Source organism: Crinia signifera, chromosome 1 (genome assembly GCF_055691185.1).
Source record: "Crinia signifera chromosome 1, ASM5569118v1, whole genome shotgun sequence".
Classification (NCBI taxonomy): Eukaryota; Metazoa; Chordata; class Amphibia; order Anura; family Myobatrachidae; genus Crinia; species Crinia signifera.
The window spans coordinates 365,425,622-365,450,948 of record NC_139217.1 but is presented as its reverse complement, the minus strand read 5'-3'; the positions used below and the strand labels follow the sequence as shown (position 1 = coordinate 365,450,948).

The 25,327-nt window shown below is 42.2% G+C and overlaps 1 protein-coding gene across 1 annotated transcript in view; it reads left to right on the top strand.

Annotated features, from left to right (window-relative positions):
* Window positions 1–25,327, top strand: part of PIWIL1 (piwi like RNA-mediated gene silencing 1) — a 227,032-nt gene that overhangs the window by 198,344 nt on the left and 3,361 nt on the right. The window contains exons 18-19 of the mRNA XM_083150480.1: window positions 1,034–1,187; window positions 9,331–9,456. Coding sequence (XP_083006606.1) covers window positions 1,034–1,187; window positions 9,331–9,456 — 280 coding nt within the window. The remainder of the gene's footprint in view (window positions 1–1,033; window positions 1,188–9,330; window positions 9,457–25,327) is intronic.

Here is a 25,327-nt window from a genome sequence, read left to right as displayed (position 1 = left end):
TTCTCCTTTTCTTGCTGGACTCCGTCTTTGCTCTTTGAAGGTTTAGGTATCCGCATTGTCTTTTCAAAAAAAGCTGGCTCTGCTACTGGATGTGTAGACTTTTTTTCAGGGGTTGCTTAGGCTGCAGCCACTGTTTGTGCCTTACTTTCTTGCAATCTACTCTTTTTGAACCATTACTGTCCATACACACTTTGGAGTTGAAAGCCGTTCAGTTTTGTCTTTTGAGCTGCTTTCAGCTCCAAAGACACCCAGTGTGTACAGATCAGCGTTGAGCATTGAAGTGTGCTCCCGCATCATTGCTTGCCCGGCCCCTCATCTGCGCTATTGATGAGCAGTGGGTGGACGGCTGTCCATCGCATCCTGCTTCATAAATATACAGTTTATCTATGAAGCACGTCTACAACGTGCTTGCTCCAGGATGTTTGACCGTTTTGTCCTTGCATTTTGTTAAATTTCATATAGCACATAAATATTTTCTAGTGCATATAACATACTGTACTGTGGGTTCTGGACAGAATGTCAAAATGGAAGTTAGTTTCATAATGTCAGCATTTTATATGTGAACACCGAAATGTTAACCGTACATTTTTTTGATATGTGTATGGTTAGGCTAAAATCTACAAATAAAAACCTATATGTTCTGCTCTGGAATTCTGGAATTGACATGTTAAATGTCGAACCTATGAAAATTACAACATTTGTAAAAGTGTACGTTTTACGGTTGAGATCAAGTGGCTTACGTTCAGAACATGGCAACGTTTTCTTGCTGTCATTCAAATTATCATATTTTTGCATTATGGTGCAAAGGGTGTCACATCAACGTTTCAGGGCTTGAAAACCCCATCATCCTGATGAAACGTTAATGTGACACCTTTTGCACCATGAATCATTTTATGACAAGGCTCCTCAGTGCCGCCTGCAGTGTATCCTGCATAAGTTGTGTAGCCATTTTCCTCACCTGGGAAAGCACCGAAGCAATATTAGTACTGTAAGCCTTCAGGTTGTCCAGAAATAACTTTTGTATTCTTTATAGCGGCTTTAAATGCCTGGTATGCTTGCAACAAAGCTCTACCATCACGTATCATGATCTATCGAGATGGAGTTGGTGATGGTCAGCTCAAAGCAGTCGTCGACTATGAAATTGCCCAGTTGCTAAGTTGCATAAAAGCTGCAGGAAGTGACTACAGGTACATTTTAAAAATGTGTTAAAATTGTAATATAATCATATTTTTAGCTCTCTTTAAGCAATGAGGAGACAGAGGTTATAGGTTGTTGCACCTGCAGAATGTAAAAAAACAAACAGTAAAAATGAATCAAACCAACTAAAAAGAGCACCAATATTGTAAAATAATGGTCATTGCAACAAAAATGATTTCCTTATTTGTATTATGTATATACATACATATACTTGATATCAAGTGTGGTACTAATAGTTGCACTTGGATGTGAATATTTATTTTTTTGCTTTTACCACTTCAGATTTCTGTCTCCCTACAAATCTAAAGGTGCCCATACATGGTGCGATGCCAGCAGCTCTTGCCTAACAACAGCCAGGACAAGACAGCAAATGTATACCTCCCAACATGACCCTCTCCAGGAGGGACACAATGCTCTGCTTCTGGACTTTCCTCTTCATGTATGATTGCCATCACCTGTGGTGAGCTAGTTAATTGATAAGAATGGTGCTCTAACCCAGGTGATGGTAATCATACATTAAGAGGGAAGTGCAGGAGCAATGTGTCCTTCCTGGAGAGGGTCATGTTGGGAGATATGCAAATGTAACAGCTAGAAAATATGAACAGATCTCTTATGAGGAACTAGTAATTAAGGGGTAAATTTACTAAGTGGCGGATTTCTTTTCCCAATGGTATTGCTTCCTGTAGATTTACTAAGTTCGCAATCACTGTGAAACCACACTGTGGAATAGAATATTGAATGACAATTCATATTTTTACCATTAAAAGAATAGAAACCACTGGTTTAGACCCCACCACAGTTCCGCCAAAATAAATGAACCAGGTGAGTGTGCAAGCACTGCATCCCAATCCTGAATGCTTGTATAACATTAAATATAGTTTAAAAAAGTGTGGGGATTCCATTATTCTATAACCAGAGCATTTTCTCCCTGAAGGAGAGTTTTAGGTAGGCAACCCAAATTTAACCTAGTCAGGTAGTGACAAATAGCAGGAAGAATCTGCATTGGGAAACTATTTCTAGTGTTATAATGCCAATGAGCCATAGGGCAGTATTCAATGAGAAAAGTTCTCCGTGTTTTGTGGAGAATTTGTGCTTTTTTCGCCTTGGACGGAGCATTTTGCTCTCCAAAAGCGAGCAACCCTATTCAATGTGAAATGTTCTCCGTCTTTCTAAGTGATTTTCGCCGTCTCTCTCCGTGTAGAAATTCTCCATCTTTTGATGGAGAGCTGGAATGTGAACTTTTAATCTAAAAGGGTTTTGTATTTAATTTTGGTGTAAAAAAATCAGGAATTTTTTTCTGTGAAGGGGCATGTGATTTTTATTCATGTGCTTATAGCACATGAATATATATTTAATTTAAAAAAAATATTTTTTTTAATTTTTTTTTTTACACAGTGCAGCCAGCAGGGGGCCGGAGCGCTCGAGCCGCTCATTAGATATTCATATATTCACTGCACCCGTATGCACGTTCGGGTGCAGTGAATACTGGGTCCCCCGCTGGCTATAGGGGGGGGGCAGGCTGTGCTGCCTGGGTCCCAGGGGGGCCCCCTACCCTCACATATGTTCTGTGGCATCCAGGGAGACTTTAATCTCCCTGGATGCCACGTCCCACGGCTCCCTGTCAGCTCCCTGCCGCGGACGCTCGTCCGCTGCAGGGGTTAAGACTCGCCGCGAGTGGCGGCGAGTCTTAAAAACGTTGAATAGTGGGAGCAGGAGTGGCAGCGAGCCCTCCGGAACACGGAGAGTGCATGGAGAGCAAAATAAAACGCTCTCCATGCACGGAGAACTCCGTCATTGAATACTGCCCATAGACTGCTGGAATCTCTAGGGATTTGGAGAACCTCTCATAAATATGGGAACTTACCATACAAAATACTGTACTTGTAGGTTTGTTTTGTTTCAGTCCTTCACTAAAGGAGTGTAGAAATATTGTGGCTTGGATAACCATTTGTAGTTTTGAATAGATGCTAATATTAAAAAGCCTTTTGCTGCTGTATATGAAGCGTTACCACCTTATCCCTTTCATTCTAGACACATTAATTACTCAGGTTCTGTGGCTGATTAAAACCAGGTGAAATGGAGTCTTGTAGTCAGCCAGCCACAGAACCTGTGTAATTAATATGTGTCCAGAATTAAAGGGATGAGGTGTAGGGTATACAGTATATAAATCAGATTTATATTATTTAATCAATATAAAAGAATTTTTTTTTTATGTATTAGAACACAGATTTCTGCAATATAATTCTGCAATTTGCTGCACTTAACATTTCAATTCAATAAATAGTTTTCATCAGAAGCAAATACAAAAGCAAAAACATACCTTATATACCTTAACCCAGAGAAGTGTGTAGCCACTGGTCCCATGCTTCCGGCATAGGCAAGAACACAGGGACATTTGATGAGGTAGATCACGAATGAAGTAATTACTAATACGTATCTTCCCCTACATAAAGATCCAACAGATAACATTAAAAATAATCTTTTCAACTTAGTAGATAAATATTTCTTGGTACTTATGTATTAGCAGGGCCCCCTATTTGCATACGGACGGCACCATAGGAAAATCGCATCGCAGGTATTTTGCGTGCGATGCGATTTTCCTATGTAATTTATTCACTGCTTTCTACCCTTGGGCGATGCGATCGCATCGCACGCAAAATCGCATGCGATTTTATAGGGTGCAATGTCGTTTACTTTACTATACACTTCTATGACATGCAATGAGATTTAGGCACCCCCCTACACACACACACACCACCACCACTATCCACACCACCCAGAAGCGTGGCGAGCGCAGCAGGCTTTGCAAGGGGCGGCGGATCGCATCCTCCTAACCTTTTCATACCCCCACTATCCACATCGGCGTGGAGTTGATTTTATATAGTGGTGCGAGCCACCGAAGCGTGGCATTCGGTTTCAGTGGCTCGCTGCGCTCGCCACACTATATAAAATCAACTCCACGCCGATGTGGATAGTGGGGGTATGAAAAGGTCAGGAGGATGCGTTCTGCCGCCGCTTGTCATGCTTCGGGGTGCCGTGGATAGTGGGGGGGTGCCTAAATCTCATTGCATTTCATAAAAATGGAAAGTAAATATCATTGTGCCCTATAAAATCGCATGCGATTTTGCGTGTTATTGGGTAGTGAGCAGTGAATAAATTACACAGGAAAATCACATCGCACGCAAAAAGACACATGCGATGCGATTTTCTTACGCAGAATCGCCCACTAAGCAATTTGCTTAGTGGGCACCCTGCTAATACATAAGTACCTATTTCTCTAAGGGCACTATAACTGTTTCAACTGAACACTGTTAGTTTTCATCAGTGTTCAGTTGAAACAGCTGTTGGGACAGCTGCTGCTACACACTTCTGTCTACATGTATTAAACTGCTTCTTCCATGTAATAGCAGATCATATTAATAATTATTTCTGCTCAGTATTCACTGCTGAAAGAGAGGGGAAGGGGCCACAGTTAAGTTGCAAGTATAGTGCGAAAACTGAGAGGGAAACAAGTATATTTACAGAGGAGAAAGTCCTCACAGAAATCTCAAAACTGAAAGTGGATAAATCAATGGGGCCAGATGGGATACATCCAATGATACTTAAAGAGCTTAAAGGGGAGCTGGTAAAACCAATAACAGAATTATTCAACCAGTCACTAGCTACTGGAGTAATCCCAGAGGACTGGAAAACAGCGAATGTAGTCCCACTGCACAAAAGTGGAAGAAAGTATTCCTATAAGCAACTATCAACCAGTGAGCCTTACATCAGTAGTAGGGGAATTGATGGAAACACTCTTAAAACTAAGAGTTGTAGAATATCTCAAAACCAGCAATTTACAGGATCCGAAACAGCATGGGTTTACTGGGGGAAGATCATGTCAAACAAATCTTATTGACTTTTTTGACTGGGTGACTAAAGTAATAGATCAAGGTGGGGTTGTAGATGTAACTTATCTAGACTTTAGTAACGCTTTTGACACTGTCCCACATCGTAACCTGTGAAATAAACTTAAAAGCTTGGGATTGGATTTTAAGATAGTTGAATGAATAAGAGCGTGGTTGCAGGACAGAAAACAGAGGGTTGTAGTAAACTGAGTACAGTCAAAGGAGGGAAAGGTTACACGTGGGGTACCCCAGGGATCTGTACTTGGACCAGTGCTTTTAAACCCCTTGAGTGGTGGGTTTTGCTGGGGCAGGACAAACCTACCAGGGCAGGTATGTCCTGCCCCAGCAAAACCCACCACAGGAAGTTGGCAACCCCCCTCACTTCCCTGCCGCCGCTGTCCCCGCTGCCTTAGCCACCTGTCACATTCAGCAGTGACGTCGACGGCAGGCTCGGGGATGTTCGCGGCAGCTTGGGAGGACTCGGTGTCTGAGTGCTCCCGAGCCTGCCGCCGACGTCACTGTAAAATGAGTGACGGCTGGCGGGCGGGTCAGGGGAGCTCTGGCGTACCGATTGCCAGAGCAAAGGTGATTGGGGGGACTGCAAGTTTGTGACGGGGGGTAGGCTCTAGAGGTGCTGCGCAAGTGGTGCACACCTGGACACCACTGGCGCGCACCTACTGTATATTAGTGGTATGCCCGGAAAATTTTGTGGGACAGCCCGCTGCGGCAGCGCAGCTGAGCCCGGGAAATTTCCAGGCATACCACTCAAGGGGTTAATATCTTTATTGGTGATATTACACATGGAATTGAGGGTAAAATGTGCCTTTTTGCAGATGACACAAAGGTATGCAACAGGGTAGACACACCAGGAGGGATAAAACAAATGGTTGATGATCTAGGTAGATTAGAGGAATGGTCAAGAGCATGGCAACTACAGTTTAATGCCAAAAAATGCAAATCATGCACTTGGGTCTCAAAAATCCAAAGACTAAATATAGTATAAATGGCACTAAAATGGAAGAGCGGGATCTAGGTGTCACAATTTCAGGGGACTTAAAAGCAGGTAGACAATGTAGCAAAGCAATGAAGAAGGCAAGTCAGATGCTTGGTTGCATAGGGAGAGGTTTCAGCAGTAGAAAGAAAGAAGTAATAATGCCCCTGTATAGGTCATTGGTACGACATCATCTATAGTACTGTGTTCAGTTCTGGAGGCCATATCTCCAGAAGGATATAAATACATTAGAGACTGTACAAAGAAGGGCAACTAAAATGGTGCATAGCCTACATCACAAAACTTACCAGGAAAGACTAAAAGATCTTAATATGTGTACTTTGGAGCAGAGAAGGGAAAGGGGGGACATGATAGAAACTTTCAAATATATCAAGGGCTTTAACAAGGTACAGGTGGGAGACATTCTTCAGAAGGAAAAGGAGCAACAGAACAAGAGGACATGCACTGAAACTAGAGGGAGGAAGATTCAGGGGAAATTTTAGGAAGATTTACTTCACAGAAAGAGTAGTAGATAAGTGGAATAGCCTCCCATCAGAAATGGTAGAGGCAAATACAGTAGTACAATTTAAACATGCTTGGGATAGGCATATTGATATCCTTACAAAAAATAAGGCTCAAATATGGTTTGAGGTAACATTTTTAAAAAGGGGAAGACTAGATGGGCCAAGTGGTTCTTATCTGCCTCCAAATTCTATGTTTCTTTATTTACCTGAGTGCTGGTTTTGACTTCTTCCATGCTGTGGGTGGTAAGTGTACCATTTACTTGCATTATGGACCATGCACCGTGATTATAATACCTCAGTAGTTGTGCCACCCTGTGACCCCATCCTATATATATATATATATATAGTAGTGTTTTCCTTCACAGGAACAGGCGGCTTTCCACAGGCTTCATATGTGCAAAAAAAAAAGGCTATTTATTGTGTCATATCAACGTTTCAGGATAACAGAGGTTTTTCTTGCACATATGAAGCTCATGGCATGCCGCCTGTTCCTGTCCTGTGACACTACCAGCTATTTGAATTTATGGGATGACATCCCTGCTATAAATATTACCTTTACAGTCAGCTACAACATTTCCCTCAGATATCTGCAATAAGTATGGTATGTGTGCGTAGTTGTTTGATGATCGATCAATTTGCAAATTCACTAAATACTGAATTAGGCTCTAAATACAGACATGCTACACATATTGCTACACCTGAACTTCCTTTAGCCACAAGCTTGGTTTTATAACTTTCATTATCCGTACACTAGCCCTACACCTGAGATCAATCAGAAGCAACTCTCGGCATAACCAACAATTCCAAGTGTACACCCTTACTAAACTTCTGTTTCATTGGACAATTAGCTCCAATATACTGTAGCAGGCAGCACTAGATGTATGGCGTACGTGAGCCACCAGGTCCTGTGCAACACTCGGCTAACGTTGGGTGCCTTGTTTTGCCCAAAATATGTCTTATGTGCAATGTGGCACAAGGAGGCTGTGCTGATTAATATGATATGATAGTGAAAGAACAAAATTATGCGTGACTGAAAGTTTGCGCTGGAGCAGCTATGAGTAGTATCTGGAACTCAGTCAGACCTACACCTGAGGTCATTAGAAATAGAGAAAAAAGGAAGGTTTTGAGTTCCAAACACGATACACAGCGCTGGATTTAAATACCTAAAATGGTGTAAACTAATAGTGAACAAGTCAATGTGCACAAAATAAGATAAGTGATTACTTCCCTTCTGTATATTCCAATGGACGAAGGTAAGTACAAAGATCCCTTTTCAAATTGAATAAAAGATTTCTCAAGGTGTATGGTCCGTTTTTTTTCATAAGTGTCCCAATGTGGTCATAAAAAACGAAAAGGCATACATTGTGTAAGTAAATAAAGTGAAAAATAAGAACAAATGAAGAATAGAGTTCCGCTCTAAAGTGCTTTGAATCTAGGGTATTCTTCTTTTGTCCTATGAAATGTAGGTGTGAGGTGTTTGCTTTTCCTGGTCTTGTATTAAGGTATTTTCCAGGGGCGTACCTCTACTCACATAAATTGTACACGATGCAATCCCATAAAGGTTTCTTTTAATATTGCCCCTTAAATGCGGTAGGCAAGGAAGATAAGTAAGCGTACCCCCACTCCCTGGTTATTAGGTGGAGTTACTCCTATAAAGGTATCTTTTGTAGGAATTTTTGATAGATGCATTTTTGAGAGATAGGGTCAATAACTGGTGTAGGCGTACCCCTACTCACATACGAGATGGCAGATGGAAACACATAAAGGTATCTTATATGATTTTAGTTCAAGGAGGTTATCCAAAGGTAATGTCGTACCACACTCAAAATGTTTTTAAATGGAGCGAGACGCATGAAGGCATATTTTTAGATGTCCAAATCCCCCTGCTGCTGGTGACGGACAAAGACTCCTAAGTTGCTGATAATGGAAGAAATCAAATCCTACACCAGTTATTTACCCTATCGCTCAAAAATACATCTATCCAAAATTCCTACAAAAGATACCTTTATGGGATTGTATCGTGTACAATTTATGTGAGTAGAGGTACGCCCCTGGAATATACCTTAATACAAGACCAGGAAAAGCAAACACCTCACACCTACATTTCATAGGACAAAAGAAGAATACCCTAGATTCAAAGCACTTTAGAGTGGAACTCTATTCTTCATTTGTTCTTATATTTCACTTTATTTACTTACACAATGTATGCTTTTTCGTTTTTTTTATGACCACATTGGTACACAAAACGGACCATACACCTTGAGAAATCTTTTATTCAATTTGAAAAGGGATCATTGTACTTATCTTTGTCCATTGGAATATACCGAAGGGAAGTAATCTCTTATCTTATTTTGTGCACCTTGACTTGTTCACTATTAATTTGATATGACACTTACAGTATATATTGTGTGTTACTGAGTTTGTATATGGAGCCTATATACACTGTATTGGAAAAAAGTTGCTAAGGCGAGCTTAGGGAGGACAGAAACCTCCCGTGGATCAGAAATCATATGCAGATTCAGAGACCCAGTGGGACACAGATATACAAGTTTTATATATCAATTATTAAGCACAGTCTCCTTGTGCGTTGTAAGACATGGTTTTGTCAAAGAAAGACGCAGGACACAAGAAGTTTTTGGTTGTGGTTACAACAAAGATAAATGAGGACACATCTGTATAATAATCCGAATTGCAATCCTATGTAGACTAATGTTATTTTCTTTTGGCAAAGTCCCAAGCTTTCCTTTATTGTGGTGAAGAAACGGGTCAATACAAGATTCTTTGCTCATTTCGGTGACAGACTCCAGAACCCACCTCCTGGGACAATTATCGATGGAGAAGTCACCCGTCCTGAATGGTAGGTGCTTGTAACATTTCAGTAGCTTTGTTTTAAGGTGCCTTTGTTTGTTTTTTTACATTATAATGTAAGTGTATTTCATATTTAACAATGATGGCTCCAGATACAGTTAAACAATGTTCAGACATTTCACCTACCTTTCCATTAGTTTTTACCTCTATTCAGTTGAATGGTATTTGAAAGATAAGCACTAGTAAAACTGTTAAGGCCCATTCAAACTGGCCGACATTTGAGCTGAAAGCAGCTTAGTTTACTCATCTGAGTTGTTTTCAGCTTGAAAGCCGCCCAGTGTCTACGGAGCAGCGATGAGCGGTGATGCGCTGTCCCGCATCATAGCTGGCCCGACCAACAGATGAGTGGATGGCTTTCCATAGCGTTCTGCAGGGCTATTTTTGTGCAGGCTCCAGCAGGAACTGAGGCCCTTATTCTAGTTTACTCTTTCAGACAAAATATTTCTTAGATGGACAAAACCATGTGCACTGCAGGTGAGGCAGGTGTTACTTGTGCAGAGATAATTAGATTTGGGTGGGGTTTTACACCTGCCTCACCTGCAGTGCACATGGTTTTGTCCATCTAAGAAATATTTTGTCTGAAAGAGTGAACTAGAATAAGGGACTCAGTTCCTGCTGGAGCCTGCTGAAAAATAGCCCTGATCAAGTATGATAAAATCATTATTGCCTTGTAGGGAAGTGTTTAGATCAGTGATTTCCAACTTTTTGCAACTCGCGGGATACCGAACAATATGTGTGGCGGCAAGCTCTAGTTAATTGTGTCCCTGTCAATTATATCAGTCTGAGGTTTTCTGCTGGTAAAAAGTTTGATCCAGATGTCAACTTGACCGATAAGTCAACTAATTAGAGCTGGGTTTTTTGGGCGTGTTGTCTTCATCAATGTTCAAAATCACTTACAAGTACACAATTACAGGAAATTTGTAACTTTGTATAAAAATAAAAAATAAATTATAAAAATTTGTACCCTTAAAAAATAATATTTGATCTGTCAAAATAGATCATGTTATTTTTGCACTTTCCCTGTAAAATGCACCTTATTCATAATGGGATGCAAATAGGACACAGAGGCAGCTTCTGATTAAAATGATATGCAGCATGCCTATATTGCTGCTAAATCTGCATACTTTTTTTATGCTACAATGTTTTCCAGTGAAAACACTGGTATGAAGATACAGTCGCATACAATGATATCAGTGTTTCATGGGCGGTCCCATGGTAATCGGGCCGTGACGGGGGCAGGCAGCTGACATCACCGGATGTCAGCTGCCCCCACACTTTCTTCCGAATGTCCATGTAGATCCTCAGAGTAACCTTAGATGTGCATGGGCATTTGACATCATTCCAGGCACCCATAGATCCTAATTTGGCACTGCTGCTGAATGACAAGTACTGGTGTGTGTGTCTGGTTTGTCCCTGCATTTAACTATGCATATATTAGGAATTGTGTCTGTGTCATACAATTACTCCAACCTATGCTTTATTTCACACAGCCTGAATTTTCTCTGTGTGGATTAACTTCAACTGTTCATAAATTGATACAGTATTTATTATTAATCCTAAAGATGTAACCTAATGTAGCTTTCACATCACACTTTTAAAACGGTATATTGCCGTTTTTTTGCCTTTTAAAACGTTTAAGGCTGCAGTGTGAAAGTGTCATAGTTGAAATACCATTTAAAGTTAACTGGTATTTCAACACGTTTAAAAAGCAGAGTCCTACCCGTTTTAAAGCCAATACAGAGCCGTTTTTTGTGCTGTCTGAATGGCACTGAAATGGTATTTAGTAAAAAATAAAGGTTAGAGCACTGTGATAGGCTGTCCCTTGTCTTGTGTCCCTTCCCTGAACCAGGAAATAAGCTGTGGGTAGAAACGTGTTCAGAGGTTAAACGGCTTGACTGGTGATGTGAATGGTACTTAAACGATATTTTTAAATGGTAATCTGCTGCAATATGAACACTAGACCCGTTTAAAATACCATTTAAAATGACAGTTTTTCAAAATGTTTCAAAATGTTTTATGTGATGTGAAAGCTACATAAAACTTACATGTATGTCGTCATACATCTAGCCTCAGTACACCCTGTCACATGAGATGCCGGGCAGGAGTGAGCCATGATGAGCTTTGTAGCTGCCTTTGTTTATATTCACATCTTATTCACACTGCAGTCGCAATAAAACAGCACTATGGCTGGGGCTTTAACCGCACCAGAATTGGTTTTAAATATGTACAAAGTTGCAGATCAAGCAAAATGTGGAGAAAAAGCACACAGATGTACCGGTCTTTCATATTAAATTAGTGTTGTCTAATGAAGTGGTTTTGTTGCATCACATTGTGACTAAAACTGTTCTTCCAACAACAGACAGGCAGTCTGCCGCTGCCTGTCTGCAACGTGAGAGCTGCTGGGGGGGACCCGGCTGCAGCTCCGTGTGGCTCACGCCCCGGTCCCCATCTGCAGAGACCACAGTCTCCGGAGTGACTGCCGGTTCCGCATGCCGGCGCGTCCCGTCCTCCCTAAGCCTCTACCGCCCCCGGCCAGCAAAGGCATCGGTATGTATTCCTGACCCCTCGGCTAGCCGCAGGGGTCAGTTTAAAGATGGCAGTAGTGCAGGGTCTGTTGTTTAAACATTGGCGCCATTATGGGAGACGGAGTAGCCGGGAGGGGTGGAGCTACCCCGTGATATGCTCCCAGCGGCCCCTGCTTCTCCCCAGCGTGACAGACCGCAGCAGTGGCCATTTTCTAAATAGGCTACTGCAGCTTCTAATTGAGTCTTCGAGACTCAAGAACAGCCCCTTCTCCCGGTGTCCAGACCTGCAACAGCTTCCCTAACCTCTGCACACAGACAGTGGAGTTAGAGCTTGGTGAGACAGATTTAGGCTGTATGCAAATTAGGCTATAGCGCTCCCTGGTATATACCATAGCTCTGTTGTTAGCATACTTCTTATACTTTCTCTCCTGTCCAGTCTTTCACTCTGGTTTTTTACTGTACTATCCTCTGGTGTGTATGTACAGTTATAACTTGCTGATTGTTGCATATATCTTTATACTGTATATCAATCGCAGTTATTATGGCAGGAGGCAGCTCAAAGAGGTCTTGCAAGAAGTGTAAAACAAAACTTACACAATCTGTTGAGGGTACACTGGTGTTCGAGAAGTGCACCCCAGATCCCTCTCAGGCACAGCCCTCCCCTGCGTGGGCATTAAAGCTCACTGATGTGATGTCACGCCTGTCCTCTGAGCTTACAGTTTCACAGAGGAACAGAGAAACCTCCAGATCACAGCAGCGTGATCTAGCCTTGGCTGTGGAGGGTAAAAAGCCTTGGCCCCAGAAACAGTCCAGCCCACTCTGAGGCCTAGTGCACAAGACTCACAGCCCCCAGTGCTAAAAAGACTGCTCACGCAGGTCTTAGACACTGACACAGAGGATTACATGCTAGACTTAGAGGAGGGTGAATTCTTGGTAAATCTCGATATCAAGGACGCTCACCTCCATATACCCATTTGGCCAGCCCATCAGGCCAAATGGGTATATTGGTCTGGCGACATGCACACTCTTACTATGACTGGCATGACACAGATGATGAAGCACCTCTTTGGTTTAATAGGAAATATGCAGAATTTTTGCACCTTGAACAGGATAATATTTGCATGGGTTTGGGCCTGGTATCAATCTCTCAAATATTTACAGGGGGTGTATTTAAATCTTTTCAACAACTCTCTGAGGAATATCAAATATTTAATAAGGTTTTTTTTCGATATCTTCAGTTGCGTCATGCAGTGCGGGCACAGTTTTGTAGCTCATCCCCCTCTTGCTCCCCTGTTAAAAACCTACTTAGGAATCTGGGAACAAAGAGCCAGGTATCTTTTTTATATACTAGTCTTAATGGACCTATCAATTCACATATTTTTGACCTGCTTAAAAACAAATCACAGTAAAATATTGGATAGTGATTTGGAAGAGGAGCAGTGGGCTTAGATATTAAGTTATGTTAAGCACACTACCCCATGTATGAGATTTCAACAAACTTCCTTTTATATTCTACACAGAGTATACAAAAGCCCAGCATCAATGCACAGAGTGGGTCTACGATCAGATAACAATTGTCAAAGATGTGGTGCACCCGAAGCTGATTTCTGGCATCTGCTTTGGACATGTCCGCCGATACAGGCCTTTTGGGAAGCCGTATGGGCTGATATACTGCTCACGGAACCAATGTTGCCCCCTATTAATCCTCAATTGTGCATGTTTGCTCTAGACCTGGAGGAATCCTTTTCCCCAGCTATATATAAATATGTCCTGTGCCTGATGGCTCTAGTTAAAGTAATCGTAGAGAGGAATTGATATCCCCACACCTAATCTATATAATTGGCGTGCTCTAGTAAATTAAGTGTCAGGACATGAAAGATTTACTTATAGATTTAGAGGAACTCTTTCCCATTATCACAAGTGGGGTAGATGGAACACTTCTCACTTATCTAGTCACAGAAGCACCATCCAACTAATCACACTGACCTCTCTCTTAACTTTAAAACTTAGCTACCAATGTCTGATAAAATCATTATTGCCTTGTAGGGAAGTGTTTAGATCAGTGATTTCCAACTTTTTGCAACTCGCGGGATACCGAACAATATGTGTGGCGGCAAGCTCTAGTTAATTGTGTCCCTGTCAATTATATCAGTCTGAGGTTTTCTGCTGGTAAAAAGTTTGATCCAGATGTCAACTTGACCGATAAGTCAACTAATTAGAGCTGGGTTTTTTGGGCGTGTTGTCTTCATCAATGTTCAAAATCACTTACAAGTACACAATTACAGGAAATTTGTAACTTTGTATAAAAATAAAAAATAAATTATAAAAATTTGTACCCTTAAAAAATAATATTTGATCTGTCAAAATAGATCATGTTATTTTTGCACTTTCCCTGTAAAATGCACCTTATTCATAATGGGATGCAAATAGGACACAGAGGCAGCTTCTGATTAAAATGATATGCAGCATGCCTATATTGCTGCTAAATCTGCATACTTTTTTTATGCTACAATGTTTTCCAGTGAAAACACTGGTATGAAGATACAGTCGCATACAATGATATCAGTGTTTCATGGGCGGTCCCATGGTAATCGGGCCGTGACGGGGGCAGGCAGCTGACATCACCGGATGTCAGCTGCCCCCACACTTTCTTCCGAATGTCCATGTAGATCCTCAGAGTAACCTTAGATGTGCATGGGCATTTGACATCATTCCAGGCACCCATAGATCCTAATTTGGCACTGCTGCTGAATGACAAGTACTGGTGTGTGTGTCTGGTTTGTCCCTGCATTTAACTATGCATATATTAGGAATTGTGTCTGTGTCATACAATTACTCCAACCTATGCTTTATTTCACACAGCCTGAATTTTCTCTGTGTGGATTAACTTCAACTGTTCATAAATTGATACAGTATTTATTATTAATCCTAAAGATGTAACCTAATGTAGCTTTCACATCACACTTTTAAAACGGTATATTGCCGTTTTTTTGCCTTTTAAAACGTTTAAGGCTGCAGTGTGAAAGTGTCATAGTTGAAATACCATTTAAAGTTAACTGGTATTTCAACACGTTTAAAAAGCAGAGTCCTACCCGTTTTAAAGCCAATACAGAGCCGTTTTTTGTGCTGTCTGAATGGCACTGAAATGGTATTTAGTAAAAAATAAAGGTTAGAGCACTGTGATAGGCTGTCCCTTGTCTTGTGTCCCTTCCCTGAACCAGGAAATAAGCTGTGGGTAGAAACGTGTTCAGAGGTTAAACGGCTTGACTGGTGATGTGAATGGTACTTAAACGATATTTTTAAATGGTAATCTGCTGCAATATGAACACTAGACCCGTTTAAAATACCATTTAAAATGACAGTTTTTCAAAATGTTTCAAAATGTTTTATGTGATGTGAAAGCTACATAAAACTTACATGTATGTCGTCATACATCTAGCCTCAGTACACCCTGTCACATGAGATGCCGGGCAGGAGTGAGCCATGATGAGCTTTGTAGCTGCCTTTGTTTATATTCACATCTTATTCACACTGCAGTCGCAATAAAACAGCACTATGGCTGGGGCTTTAACCGCACCAGAATTGGTTTTAAATATGTACAAAGTTGCAGATCAAGCAAAATGTGGAGAAAAAGCACACAGATGTACCGGTCTTTCATATTAAATTAGTGTTGTCTAATGAAGTGGTTTTGTTGCATCACATTGTGACTAAAACTGTTCTTCCAACAACAGACAGGCAGTCTGCCGCTGCCTGTCTGCAACGTGAGAGCTGCTGGGGGGGACCCGGCTGCAGCTCCGTGTGGCTCACGCCCCGGTCCCCATCTGCAGAGACCACAGTCTCCGGAGTGACTGCCGGTTCCGCATGCCGGCGCGTCCCGTCCTCCCTAAGCCTCTACCGCCCCCGGCCAGCAAAGGCATCGGTATGTATTCCTGACCCCTCGGCTAGCCGCAGGGGTCAGTTTAAAGATGGCAGTAGTGCAGGGTCTGTTGTTTAAACATTGGCGCCATTATGGGAGACGGAGTAGCCGGGAGGGGTGGAGCTACCCCGTGATATGCTCCCAGCGGCCCCTGCTTCTCCCCAGCGTGACAGACCGCAGCAGTGGCCATTTTCTAAATAGGCTACTGCAGCTTCTAATTGAGTCTTCGAGACTCAAGAACAGCCCCTTCTCCCGGTGTCCAGACCTGCAACAGCTTCCCTAACCTCTGCACACAGACAGTGGAGTTAGAGCTTGGTGAGACAGATTTAGGCTGTATGCAAATTAGGCTATAGCGCTCCCTGGTATATACCATAGCTCTGTTGTTAGCATACTTCTTATACTTTCTCTCCTGTCCAGTCTTTCACTCTGGTTTTTTACTGTACTATCCTCTGGTGTGTATGTACAGTTATAACTTGCTGATTGTTGCATATATCTTTATACTGTATATCAATCGCAGTTATTATGGCAGGAGGCAGCTCAAAGAGGTCTTGCAAGAAGTGTAAAACAAAACTTACACAATCTGTTGAGGGTACACTGGTGTTCGAGAAGTGCACCCCAGATCCCTCTCAGGCACAGCCCTCCCCTGCGTGGGCATTAAAGCTCACTGATGTGATGTCACGCCTGTCCTCTGAGCTTACAGTTTCACAGAGGAACAGAGAAACCTCCAGATCACAGCAGCGTGATCTAGCCTTGGCTGTGGAGGGTAAAAAGCCTTGGCCCCAGAAACAGTCCAGCCCACTCTGAGGCCTAGTGCACAAGACTCACAGCCCCCAGTGCTAAAAAGACTGCTCACGCAGGTCTTAGACACTGACACAGAGGATTACATGCTAGACTTAGAGGAGGGTGAATTCTTGGTAAATCTCGATATCAAGGACGCTCACCTCCATATACCCATTTGGCCAGCCCATCAGGCCAAATGGGTATATTGGTCTGGCGACATGCACACTCTTACTATGACTGGCATGACACAGATGATGAAGCACCTCTTTGGTTTAATAGGAAATATGCAGAATTTTTGCACCTTGAACAGGATAATATTTGCATGGGTTTGGGCCTGGTATCAATCTCTCAAATATTTACAGGGGGTGTATTTAAATCTTTTCAACAACTCTCTGAGGAATATCAAATATTTAATAAGGTTTTTTTTCGATATCTTCAGTTGCGTCATGCAGTGCGGGCACAGTTTTGTAGCTCATCCCCCTCTTGCTCCCCTGTTAAAAACCTACTTAGGAATCTGGGAACAAAGAGCCAGGTATCTTTTTTATATACTAGTCTTAATGGACCTATCAATTCACATATTTTTGACCTGCTTAAAAACAAATCACAGTAAAATATTGGATAGTGATTTGGAAGAGGAGCAGTGGGCTTAGATATTAAGTTATGTTAAGCACACTACCCCATGTATGAGATTTCAACAAACTTCCTTTTATATTCTACACAGAGTATACAAAAGCCCAGCATCAATGCACAGAGTGGGTCTACGATCAGATAACAATTGTCAAAGATGTGGTGCACCCGAAGCTGATTTCTGGCATCTGCTTTGGACATGTCCGCCGATACAGGCCTTTTGGGAAGCCGTATGGGCTGATATACTGCTCACGGAACCAATGTTGCCCCCTATTAATCCTCAATTGTGCATGTTTGCTCTAGACCTGGAGGAATCCTTTTCCCCAGCTATATATAAATATGTCCTGTGCCTGATGGCTCTAGTTAAAGTAATCGTAGAGAGGAATTGATATCCCCACACCTAATCTATATAATTGGCGTGCTCTAGTAAATTAAGTGTCAGGACATGAAAGATTTACTTATAGATTTAGAGGAACTCTTTCCCATTATCACAAGTGGGGTAGATGGAACACTTCTCACTTATCTAGTCACAGAAGCACCATCCAACTAATCACACTGACCTCTCTCTTAACTTTAAAACTTAGCTACCAATGTCTGATAAAATCATTATTGCCTTGTAGGGAAGTGTTTAGATCAGTGATTTCCAACTTTTTGCAACTCGCGGGATACCGAACAATATGTGTGGCGGCAAGCTCTAGTTAATTGTGTCCCTGTCAATTATATCAGTCTGAGGTTTTCTGCTGGTAAAAAGTTTGATCCAGATGTCAACTTGACCGATAAGTCAACTAATTAGAGCTGGGTTTTTTGGGCGTGTTGTCTTCATCAATGTTCAAAATCACTTACAAGTACACAATTACAGGAAATTTGTAACTTTGTATAAAAATAAAAAATAAATTATAAAAATTTGTACCCTTAAAAAATAATATTTGATCTGTCAAAATAGATCATGTTATTTTTGCACTTTCCCTGTAAAATGCACCTTATTCATAATGGGATGCAAATAGGACACAGAGGCAGCTTCTGATTAAAATGATATGCAGCATGCCTATATTGCTGCTAAATCTGCATACTTTTTTTATGCTACAATGTTTTCCAGTGAAAACACTGGTATGAAGATACAGTCGCATACAATGATATCAGTGTTTCATGGGCGGTCCCATGGTAATCGGGCCGTGACGGGGGCAGGCAGCTGACATCACCGGATGTCAGCTGCCCCCACACTTTCTTCCGAATGTCCATGTAGATCCTCAGAGTAACCTTAGATGTGCATGGGCATTTGACATCATTCCAGGCACCCATAGATCCTAATTTGGCACTGCTGCTGAATGACAAGTACTGGTGTGTGTGTCTGGTTTGTCCCTGCATTTAACTATGCATATATTAGGAATTGTGTCTGTGTCATACAATTACTCCAACCTATGCTTTATTTCACACAGCCTGAATTTTCTCTGTGTGGATTAACTTCAACTGTTCATAAATTGATACAGTATTTATTATTAATCCTAAAGATGTAACCTAATGTAGCTTTCACATCACACTTTTAAAACGGTATATTGCCGTTTTTTTGCCTTTTAAAACGTTTAAGGCTGCAGTGTGAAAGTGTCATAGTTGAAATACCATTTAAAGTTAACTGGTATTTCAACACGTTTAAAAAGCAGAGTCCTACCCGTTTTAAAGCCAATACAGAGCCGTTTTTTGTGCTGTCTGAATGGCACTGAAATGGTATTTAGTAAAAAATAAAGGTTAGAGCACTGTGATAGGCTGTCCCTTGTCTTGTGTCCCTTCCCTGAACCAGGAAATAAGCTGTGGGTAGAAACGTGTTCAGAGGTTAAACGGCTTGACTGGTGATGTGAATGGTACTTAAACGATATTTTTAAATGGTAATCTGCTGCAATATGAACACTAGACCCGTTTAAAATACCATTTAAAATGACAGTTTTTCAAAATGTTTCAAAATGTTTTATGTGATGTGAAAGCTACATAAAACTTACATGTATGTCGTCATACATCTAGCCTCAGTACACCCTGTCACATGAGATGCCGGGCAGGAGTGAGCCATGATGAGCTTTGTAGCTGCCTTTGTTTATATTCACATCTTATTCACACTGCAGTCGCAATAAAACAGCACTATGGCTGGGGCTTTAACCGCACCAGAATTGGTTTTAAATATGTACAAAGTTGCAGATCAAGCAAAATGTGGAGAAAAAGCACACAGATGTACCGGTCTTTCATATTAAATTAGTGTTGTCTAATGAAGTGGTTTTGTTGCATCACATTGTGACTAAAACTGTTCTTCCAACAACAGACAGGCAGTCTGCCGCTGCCTGTCTGCAACGTGAGAGCTGCTGGGGGGGACCCGGCTGCAGCTCCGTGTGGCTCACGCCCCGGTCCCCATCTGCAGAGACCACAGTCTCCGGAGTGACTGCCGGTTCCGCATGCCGGCGCGTCCCGTCCTCCCTAAGCCTCTACCGCCCCCGGCCAGCAAAGGCATCGGTATGTATTCCTGACCCCTCGGCTAGCCGCAGGGGTCAGTTTAAAGATGGCAGTAGTGCAGGGTCTGTTGTTTAAACATTGGCGCCATTATGGGAGACGGAGTAGCCGGGAGGGGTGGAGCTACCCCGTGATATGCTCCCAGCGGCCCCTGCTTCTCCCCAGCGTGACAGACCGCAGCAGTGGCCATTTTCTAAATAGGCTACTGCAGCTTCTAATTGAGTCTTCGAGACTCAAGAACAGCCCCTTCTCCCGGTGTCCAGACCTGCAACAGCTTCCCTAACCTCTGCACACAGACAGTGGAGTTAGAGCTTGGTGAGACAGATTTAGGCTGTATGCAAATTAGGCTATAGCGCTCCCTGGTATATACCATAGCTCTGTTGTTAGCATACTTCTTATACTTTCTCTCCTGTCCAGTCTTTCACTCTGGTTTTTTACTGTACTATCCTCTGGTGTGTATGTACAGTTATAACTTGCTGATTGTTGCATATATCTTTATACTGTATATCAATCGCAGTTATTATGGCAGGAGGCAGCTCAAAGAGGTCTTGCAAGAAGTGTAAAACAAAACTTACACAATCTGTTGAGGGTACACTGGTGTTCGAGAAGTGCACCCCAGATCCCTCTCAGGCACAGCCCTCCCCTGCGTGGGCATTAAAGCTCACTGATGTGATGTCACGCCTGTCCTCTGAGCTTACAGTTTCACAGAGGAACAGAGAAACCTCCAGATCACAGCAGCGTGATCTAGCCTTGGCTGTGGAGGGTAAAAAGCCTTGGCCCCAGAAACAGTCCAGCCCACTCTGAGGCCTAGTGCACAAGACTCACAGCCCCCAGTGCTAAAAAGACTGCTCACGCAGGTCTTAGACACTGACACAGAGGATTACATGCTAGACTTAGAGGAGGGTGAATTCTTGGTAAATCTCGATATCAAGGACGCTCACCTCCATATACCCATTTGGCCAGCCCATCAGGCCAAATGGGTATATTGGTCTGGCGACATGCACACTCTTACTATGACTGGCATGACACAGATGATGAAGCACCTCTTTGGTTTAATAGGAAATATGCAGAATTTTTGCACCTTGAACAGGATAATATTTGCATGGGTTTGGGCCTGGTATCAATCTCTCAAATATTTACAGGGGGTGTATTTAAATCTTTTCAACAACTCTCTGAGGAATATCAAATATTTAATAAGGTTTTTTTTCGATATCTTCAGTTGCGTCATGCAGTGCGGGCACAGTTTTGTAGCTCATCCCCCTCTTGCTCCCCTGTTAAAAACCTACTTAGGAATCTGGGAACAAAGAGCCAGGTATCTTTTTTATATACTAGTCTTAATGGACCTATCAATTCACATATTTTTGACCTGCTTAAAAACAAATCACAGTAAAATATTGGATAGTGATTTGGAAGAGGAGCAGTGGGCTTAGATATTAAGTTATGTTAAGCACACTACCCCATGTATGAGATTTCAACAAACTTCCTTTTATATTCTACACAGAGTATACAAAAGCCCAGCATCAATGCACAGAGTGGGTCTACGATCAGATAACAATTGTCAAAGATGTGGTGCACCCGAAGCTGATTTCTGGCATCTGCTTTGGACATGTCCGCCGATACAGGCCTTTTGGGAAGCCGTATGGGCTGATATACTGCTCACGGAACCAATGTTGCCCCCTATTAATCCTCAATTGTGCATGTTTGCTCTAGACCTGGAGGAATCCTTTTCCCCAGCTATATATAAATATGTCCTGTGCCTGATGGCTCTAGTTAAAGTAATCGTAGAGAGGAATTGATATCCCCACACCTAATCTATATAATTGGCGTGCTCTAGTAAATTAAGTGTCAGGACATGAAAGATTTACTTATAGATTTAGAGGAACTCTTTCCCATTATCACAAGTGGGGTAGATGGAACACTTCTCACTTATCTAGTCACAGAAGCACCATCCAACTAATCACACTGACCTCTCTCTTAACTTTAAAACTTAGCTACCAATGTCTGATAAAATCATTATTGCCTTGTAGGGAAGTGTTTAGATCAGTGATTTCCAACTTTTTGCAACTCGCGGGATACCGAACAATATGTGTGGCGGCAAGCTCTAGTTAATTGTGTCCCTGTCAATTATATCAGTCTGAGGTTTTCTGCTGGTAAAAAGTTTGATCCAGATGTCAACTTGACCGATAAGTCAACTAATTAGAGCTGGGTTTTTTGGGCGTGTTGTCTTCATCAATGTTCAAAATCACTTACAAGTACACAATTACAGGAAATTTGTAACTTTGTATAAAAATAAAAAATAAATTATAAAAATTTGTACCCTTAAAAAATAATATTTGATCTGTCAAAATAGATCATGTTATTTTTGCACTTTCCCTGTAAAATGCACCTTATTCATAATGGGATGCAAATAGGACACAGAGGCAGCTTCTGATTAAAATGATATGCAGCATGCCTATATTGCTGCTAAATCTGCATACTTTTTTTATGCTACAATGTTTTCCAGTGAAAACACTGGTATGAAGATACAGTCGCATACAATGATATCAGTGTTTCATGGGCGGTCCCATGGTAATCGGGCCGTGACGGGGGCAGGCAGCTGACATCACCGGATGTCAGCTGCCCCCACACTTTCTTCCGAATGTCCATGTAGATCCTCAGAGTAACCTTAGATGTGCATGGGCATTTGACATCATTCCAGGCACCCATAGATCCTAATTTGGCACTGCTGCTGAATGACAAGTACTGGTGTGTGTGTCTGGTTTGTCCCTGCATTTAACTATGCATATATTAGGAATTGTGTCTGTGTCATACAATTACTCCAACCTATGCTTTATTTCACACAGCCTGAATTTTCTCTGTGTGGATTAACTTCAACTGTTCATAAATTGATACAGTATTTATTATTAATCCTAAAGATGTAACCTAATGTAGCTTTCACATCACACTTTTAAAACGGTATATTGCCGTTTTTTTGCCTTTTAAAACGTTTAAGGCTGCAGTGTGAAAGTGTCATAGTTGAAATACCATTTAAAGTTAACTGGTATTTCAACACGTTTAAAAAGCAGAGTCCTACCCGTTTTAAAGCCAATACAGAGCCGTTTTTTGTGCTGTCTGAATGGCACTGAAATGGTATTTAGTAAAAAATAAAGGTTAGAGCACTGTGATAGGCTGTCCCTTGTCTTGTGTCCCTTCCCTGAACCAGGAAATAAGCTGTGGGTAGAAACGTGTTCAGAGGTTAAACGGCTTGACTGGTGATGTGAATGGTACTTAAACGATATTTTTAAATGGTAATCTGCTGCAATATGAACACTAGACCCGTTTAAAATACCATTTAAAATGACAGTTTTTCAAAATGTTTCAAAATGTTTTATGTGATGTGAAAGCTACATAAAACTTACATGTATGTCGTCATACATCTAGCCTCAGTACACCCTGTCACATGAGATGCCGGGCAGGAGTGAGCCATGATGAGCTTTGTAGCTGCCTTTGTTTATATTCACATCTTATTCACACTGCAGTCGCAATAAAACAGCACTATGGCTGGGGCTTTAACCGCACCAGAATTGGTTTTAAATATGTACAAAGTTGCAGATCAAGCAAAATGTGGAGAAAAAGCACACAGATGTACCGGTCTTTCATATTAAATTAGTGTTGTCTAATGAAGTGGTTTTGTTGCATCACATTGTGACTAAAACTGTTCTTCCAACAACAGACAGGCAGTCTGCCGCTGCCTGTCTGCAACGTGAGAGCTGCTGGGGGGGACCCGGCTGCAGCTCCGTGTGGCTCACGCCCCGGTCCCCATCTGCAGAGACCACAGTCTCCGGAGTGACTGCCGGTTCCGCATGCCGGCGCGTCCCGTCCTCCCTAAGCCTCTACCGCCCCCGGCCAGCAAAGGCATCGGTATGTATTCCTGACCCCTCGGCTAGCCGCAGGGGTCAGTTTAAAGATGGCAGTAGTGCAGGGTCTGTTGTTTAAACATTGGCGCCATTATGGGAGACGGAGTAGCCGGGAGGGGTGGAGCTACCCCGTGATATGCTCCCAGCGGCCCCTGCTTCTCCCCAGCGTGACAGACCGCAGCAGTGGCCATTTTCTAAATAGGCTACTGCAGCTTCTAATTGAGTCTTCGAGACTCAAGAACAGCCCCTTCTCCCGGTGTCCAGACCTGCAACAGCTTCCCTAACCTCTGCACACAGACAGTGGAGTTAGAGCTTGGTGAGACAGATTTAGGCTGTATGCAAATTAGGCTATAGCGCTCCCTGGTATATACCATAGCTCTGTTGTTAGCATACTTCTTATACTTTCTCTCCTGTCCAGTCTTTCACTCTGGTTTTTTACTGTACTATCCTCTGGTGTGTATGTACAGTTATAACTTGCTGATTGTTGCATATATCTTTATACTGTATATCAATCGCAGTTATTATGGCAGGAGGCAGCTCAAAGAGGTCTTGCAAGAAGTGTAAAACAAAACTTACACAATCTGTTGAGGGTACACTGGTGTTCGAGAAGTGCACCCCAGATCCCTCTCAGGCACAGCCCTCCCCTGCGTGGGCATTAAAGCTCACTGATGTGATGTCACGCCTGTCCTCTGAGCTTACAGTTTCACAGAGGAACAGAGAAACCTCCAGATCACAGCAGCGTGATCTAGCCTTGGCTGTGGAGGGTAAAAAGCCTTGGCCCCAGAAACAGTCCAGCCCACTCTGAGGCCTAGTGCACAAGACTCACAGCCCCCAGTGCTAAAAAGACTGCTCACGCAGGTCTTAGACACTGACACAGAGGATTACATGCTAGACTTAGAGGAGGGTGAATTCTTGGTAAATCTCGATATCAAGGACGCTCACCTCCATATACCCATTTGGCCAGCCCATCAGGCCAAATGGGTATATTGGTCTGGCGACATGCACACTCTTACTATGACTGGCATGACACAGATGATGAAGCACCTCTTTGGTTTAATAGGAAATATGCAGAATTTTTGCACCTTGAACAGGATAATATTTGCATGGGTTTGGGCCTGGTATCAATCTCTCAAATATTTACAGGGGGTGTATTTAAATCTTTTCAACAACTCTCTGAGGAATATCAAATATTTAATAAGGTTTTTTTTCGATATCTTCAGTTGCGTCATGCAGTGCGGGCACAGTTTTGTAGCTCATCCCCCTCTTGCTCCCCTGTTAAAAACCTACTTAGGAATCTGGGAACAAAGAGCCAGGTATCTTTTTTATATACTAGTCTTAATGGACCTATCAATTCACATATTTTTGACCTGCTTAAAAACAAATCACAGTAAAATATTGGATAGTGATTTGGAAGAGGAGCAGTGGGCTTAGATATTAAGTTATGTTAAGCACACTACCCCATGTATGAGATTTCAACAAACTTCCTTTTATATTCTACACAGAGTATACAAAAGCCCAGCATCAATGCACAGAGTGGGTCTACGATCAGATAACAATTGTCAAAGATGTGGTGCACCCGAAGCTGATTTCTGGCATCTGCTTTGGACATGTCCGCCGATACAGGCC